This window comes from Arachis duranensis, chromosome 3 (genome assembly GCF_000817695.3).
Source record: "Arachis duranensis cultivar V14167 chromosome 3, aradu.V14167.gnm2.J7QH, whole genome shotgun sequence".
In the NCBI taxonomy this organism is placed as follows: Eukaryota; Viridiplantae; Streptophyta; class Magnoliopsida; order Fabales; family Fabaceae; genus Arachis; species Arachis duranensis.
Genome location: NC_029774.3, coordinates 32,339,063 through 32,345,062, shown reverse-complemented (window position 1 = coordinate 32,345,062; position 6,000 = coordinate 32,339,063). Strand labels below are relative to the sequence as shown.

General features: G+C 40.1%; 1 protein-coding gene across 1 annotated transcript; it reads left to right on the top strand.

The window, feature by feature from the left end:
• Positions 1–488: 488 nt before the first annotated feature.
• Positions 489–1,873, top strand: LOC107478629 (uncharacterized). Its single transcript, XM_016098765.1, has 3 exons — positions 489–514; positions 1,112–1,388; positions 1,460–1,873. Exons 1-3 carry the CDS (start codon positions 489–491, stop codon positions 1,871–1,873), a joined length of 717 nt encoding a protein of 238 aa, XP_015954251.1.
• Positions 1,874–6,000: the final 4,127 nt, after the last annotated feature.

The following is a 6,000-nucleotide window of genomic DNA, read 5'->3' as shown; positions in this document are numbered from 1 at the left end:
TCTGCATAGTAACTCCTTCACATGTGAACGAAATCAGAAAGATCTTGAACTCTGGGAAGCCATGGATGGCTGAGCATTGAACCCTACCTCTACTTTGTTGAACCCTAGTGTTGTTGCTTTCCGTTGAGCTTCCAAAGAAGACCATCGTGTTATCCTCTTCTCTAACTCCATTTCACCCGTTTCATGATGGGCCAGTGCCTCACCAGCATCCCGATCAGCCTGCGGATCAGGTAGACCCTGAGCCTGAGCCCATGGAGGAGCATTTTTCAGAGCCTGTACCGGAGGAGGACATCCCAGTGGAGCAGATCACAGTATCTTCATCCGAGCCATCTTCTGAGGAGCTGCTCATCACCTCTATTAGTGGACCGCGAGTGCTGGTCAGACCAGTAGCACGAGTGCCAGTGCCCCTCTTGAGATTATAGAGATTTTCGATGACATAGACGAGGATCCTGAGGAGTGTTCTGATGTGGTTGTGATATCCTCTAACGATGACAGCTGAGGCCTGGGAGCTACGGTTGTGCCTTTTGATAGTTTTTTGTGGTGTTAGCCTAGCTTTTGTGTTAATCTCTCACTTTTGATTAGACTCACTAAGAGAGTAGGGTGTACATAGTTGACTAGGCTAGTTCGGGTGCCAGCTTAGGGGTTTTCTGTATGGACTAGGGCCCGGAGTGTTGGTTTGTACTTAGTAGGATTTCTGAAGGGTTGTATGCTAACTCAGGATATATATATATATAATTAGTTGTCCTCGCAAGTTTTATTATAATAGTCTTTCCAAAAACTCGATAGTACGCTAACCCGATTACAGGCTTAATAATAAATAGTAAAAGTTTCATGTGAACAAGTTGGTGACACTTGATTTCTGGTATGATCATGACTTATTGGGAATTGGGTTGTTACAACTTGGTATCAGAGCAGTTCGTTCCTATAAAAGCCTGGGGATATGGATTGAATCATGCTTTATTGCATTCTCTGAGTTGTGTCTCATGCATATAGGATATCGTTGTGATATGAATTGCATGACTATCGCTGTGTTTTTATTTTAGAGACTATTCACACTTTGCCTGAGATGTTAAGACTGATCACCTTAATATTACATGTTGGGTGTGAACAGGATCTTGATGGTTGCACTGGGACGAGGACGTGGTAGGCGTGGTGCGAATCCTGTAGAGGAACCGACGAGGGGTGCGTATGCTTTTATAGCTGCAATGAACACCATGGCTGAGGCTGTGCGTGAAACGGCAACTGCTACTATGCGAGCAATTGACCGTTTAGGAGAGAAGAACGGAGATCGTAACGGAGGACGCAATGGTGAGCGTGGTGGAGACGATAATGATAATGAAGGCGCTAGAAACCACGATAATCCTATGACACTAACAACCTTTTTGAAGGTGAATCTGCCCAAGTTTAAGGGGACGCTTGTTGCAACTGAAGCTGACAATTGGTTCCGTGGTATTGAAAGTCACTGCGAGCGCAACATGTACCAGAAAGACAACACGTGGAGTTTGCGACCTATATACTAGAAGGAGAAGCTGAACATTGGTGGCATGGAGTGCAACGCTTGTTGAGGCAGGTGGTGGAGGATACTGATTGGGATACTTTTAAGGAGGAATTTTACAAAAAGTATTTTCCTAGAACTGTTTGTGATGCTAAAGAAATAGAACTGATGCAGTTGACGCAGGGGAATATGTCAGTGGCAGAATATACTAAAAAATTTGAGAATTTGTGTCGATTCTCTAAGATCTGTCAGGAAAACCCAGATGATTTTGAAGAATGGAAGTGTTTGAAGTACGAAGGAGGACTCCGCGAAGAGCTAATGCATTCGTTAGTACCACTGGAAATACAGAATTTTGTAGAGCTTGTCAATAAGAGTTAGTTGGTGGAAGACTGTACAAAGAAGTTGGCGGCAGCAAAGGTGAGTCGTCAAGAATTACCTCCAAAAAATTTTAATCGGTATATAGCCCCTCAGGGAAGGAACTTTAAAATGAATAGGACACTTTCTTATGGGAATCAGCAAGTTAGTAATCTTCCTGCTCGTGACAATATTGATAGGCAAGGACGAGATACTGGAAAGCGACCACAGTCAGCACTAGCAAACCTTGTTTGTAATCAGTGTGGGAAGGACCATGGTAGGAATCCTTGTCGATTGGGTTTGAACGTTTGTTATTTTTGTGGTATGCCTAGACACATGGCGAGAAATTGTGAGAAGAAAATTGCTCAAGATTTAGCTAAATCTCAGCAGCCAGGAAGAGTATTTACAATGATGACTGAAAATGCTCGTACTCGGACTCCCTGACCCAAGGTCAGTATTGTGTTAAGACTCGCTTCTTAACTGCACTTTATGATTCTGGTACGTCGCATTCTTGTATTTCTTTAAATGTTACACGTAAGTTGAGACGAGATGAGGAAACACAACACACCTGAGCACTAGAAAATAAGATAAGAACCATTTACTCGCACCTGTTTACAGGTAAAGAAAATTTTGAGGGTAAAATTTTTTGTTAGGAGGGTAGGATGTAACAACTCTAATTTTTACACTAATGCGAGTTTTTCTTAAAATACTATTTTAAAACGATTAGTTTTATTTTGATGAGTCGACTTCGAACCCCGAAGTAAAATAAATGGTAATATAATTTTATTATTATGTTATTTATTTATTTTACTTGCTCTAATTATAAAGAAGCCTAGATAATAATATTAATATTATTATTATCAAGTTCAACTTTTACCGGTAAAAATTAATTATTGTTATTTTTTGATGAGCTTAAAATTGCTAACGCTTTATTAAATATCTTTTATTTCTAAGTTACTAATGTCATTTATATTAATAACTCATATACATTTAACTTTATATATTATTATTGTTCTTGTATGGATACCTAGAGGAAGAGCTCGGTCTCTGGAAATCGACGCCGAGTTGTTTTAATATAGGAACGTAAAATAAGAACTTGACAGCTCATGAAGCCTTAATCACCACCAATTACTTTCTTTGCTTAACTTTTCATTTCATTCACTAAGCCTCAGGAAAAAAAAAGAAAAAAAAAGAAAAGAAAGAGAGACCGAAGCTTTATGAGAGAACCGTAAAATCCTCTAACCTTCCGGCCTCGATTTTTTGCGATCCGTAACTCCAATAAAAAATATAATCTGGTAAAAGTGTTCGTATCTTCCTCCTCTACGTGTTAGTGTTACTTTTGTCCAGTGAAAGTCGACAGTGACGTAATTTCCCTACCCCTTGAGTTTGGCCAACTGGAGTTCTACGAGGCACGAAGGATTCCGGACGTTTTTTCCTTCAGCAGCTCGGTTAGAAAGCTTCTCCGGAGCTTCGAGTATTTTGATTTCATACGAAGATAAGGTTTTGATAAATTTTCACCGACTAAATGATATTTGATAAGTGAATTGATGTTTGGATTGAGTGTTATTGAAATTTGATTGCATTTCATGTTGAATTTTGTTGATATATTAGTATTTTGATGAGGTTGTGTTTCAGTCAACTCGAGAATGGATAAAATTTTAAGTTAATATTTTGATAAAAAATAAAACAGATTTTCGGTCTCGTTGGAGGACAAGAAATTAGTTTGGAAATTTTATTTTGAAGGATGTCATTTTATTTTTATAAAAAGACTGAAATTATGTTTATAATTATAAACTAAGTTTTGAAAGAAAAATGCTATTTTGAGTTTTTATTCAAAATTACTCTCTATATTAAAATAAATTATTTTCATCAAAGATAAATTATATCGTGAAATGATACAAAGGAGAAGAGGAAGAACGAAAAGTAAAGGAAAGAAAGATAATTAAAGGAATCTTTGCCATAGGAGAGCAGAGAATAAAGATTAAAGAATATTTTAACTAAAAGGATCTCTGCCACAAGAGAGCAGAGAACAAAGATTAAAGAAATATATTAATTAATGAAATGACTGTCATAGGAGAGCAGATGTGACATTGTTTGGGCCTTAGTGCCAAATGCAAAGTGGGGACGCCCACACATTGAGAATTATTTTCCAGATGTACGCTTATTGATTTGGAAAGTCACACTGTATGCGGCCTAGCCATACGACTTAAAGTCACATTGTATGCGGCCTAACCGTACGACTTATAAGCACAATGTATGCATCTGGAAAATCATATCTGGGACTCGTGCCCGGGTAATGTCGGGAGCGGGTAGGCAACCGACACAAAAGCTCATGGTCTGCGTTAGAAATAGACATGCATCATCCTTGTTGCGCATTTGCATTTTATTTGACACTGTGAAATTGTTTGTGATTGTCTTCTTGTGTTTTTACATTCCTTAATATTATTCTGAATTGTGGTGACTAGATATTTATTTGTGACACTTGCATATTTCGTTGTGAATTACTTGAACTGTGGCAACCCTGACTAAACTAACCACCCTCGACCCTATTAAGAACCCCCCAGTTCTTACCCCTTTTCTTCCTTCCATTCAGATGGAGACCGGAGTTATATTTTACGAGATGGACCGTCCCTATATATACGAGGATATTGTACAACATAGATTTTATGTAGTAGCTGCGGAGATTAGGACTCGTATGTACATTCTGCGTGATCATCCCTTCCATAACCCGATTGACACTCCATAGTTTTAACCCCGACATGCCCTATGAGTTCCCACTGCAGTGGTTCCACCCAGATGCTCTATTTCACCCGTTTCATGATGGGCCGGTGCCTCACCAGCATCCCGATCAACCTGTGGATCAAGCGGACCCTGAGCTTGAGCCTATGGAGGAGCATTTTTCCAGAGCCTGTACCGGAGGAGGACATCCCAGTGGAGCAGATCTTAGTATCTTCATCTGAGCCATCTTCTGAGGAGCCGCTCACCGCCTCTATTAGTGGACCGGCGAGTGCTGGTCAGACCAGTAGCACGAGTGCCAGTGACCCTCTTGAGATTATAGAGATTTTTGATGATGAAGACGAGGATCCTGAGGAGTGTTCTGATGTAGTTGTGATCTCCTCTGACGATGATAGCTGAGGCCTGGGAGCTACGGTTGTGCCTTTTGATAGTTTTTTTGGTGTTAGCCTAGCTTTTGTGTTAATCTCTCAATTTTGATTAGACTCACTGAGAGAATAGGGGGCTAGTTCGGGTGCCAGCTTAGGAATTTTCTATACGGACCAGGGCCCGGAGTGTTGGTTTGTACTTAGTAGGATTTCTGAAGGGTTGTATGCTAACTCAAGATATATATACGTATATATACGATAGTACCTGTATGCGTATGTATGGTCTATGCTATATGTTGTGATTATATATAATGCCGGCTTGTGTATGTTTAATTAGCTGTCCTTGCAAGTTTTTTTATTATAGTCTTTCCAAAAACTCGATAGTACGCTAACACGATTACATGCTTAATAATAAATAGTAAAAGTTTTATGTGAACAAGTTGGTGACACTTGATTTCTAGTATGATCATGACTTAGTGGGAATTGGGTCGTTACACAAAACATATAATTAAACATCTACAAGTTTAGAACATAATCAATCAAACGTAAAATATAATCCAAAACACTAAATTAGAATATTTTCAAAAAAATCCTTAGCCCGATGGGGAGGCCCGCCTCGCCCTGTCAAAGCCGACGGTTTAAGCGGTGCAGATTAGGCGGACTTTTGATGTGTGGTGATATTAATTTTCAGCTCGTCTTGTCTTTTTTGGCGGGTTACGCAAGCTGACCGACGGATTTAGGCCCCTTTGCCACCCCTACATCTATCCCTTCCTCTCTCCAACCATACTCTAGCCCTCTTTCCCCTATTCTCTATCATCATTGTCGACTCCAACCATGCCGTCGTCGTGTGCTAAGCTTCCATCAGCTTTGTGCTGAACTTCCCATCACTGAGTTTTGGCTGCGCTGGCACCGTCGCTGAGCTTCCATCAACCAATGCCATCGCCGTGTGTCGTCACACTGTGCACCATCGTCACAAAAGGTCCCATTAACCAGCTCAGTCTGTGTGTACTGTTGTTATTGGATCATTTGTTGTTTGTGTTGCAAAATTGG

What these genes read in the sequence shown, in the direction of transcription:
- LOC107478629 (XM_016098765.1), top strand. Translation starts at nt 489, where the DNA reads ATGACAGCTGAGGCCTGGGAGCTACG. An exon ending in GCTGAGGCCTGGGAGCTACG is followed by an intron (nt 515 to 1,111) that starts GTTGTGCCTTTT and finishes GGGTGTGAACAG; the next exon opens with GATCTTGATGGTTGCACTGG. An exon ending in CACTAACAACCTTTTTGAAG is followed by an intron (nt 1,389 to 1,459) that starts GTGAATCTGCCC and finishes TGGTATTGAAAG; the next exon opens with TCACTGCGAGCGCAACATGT.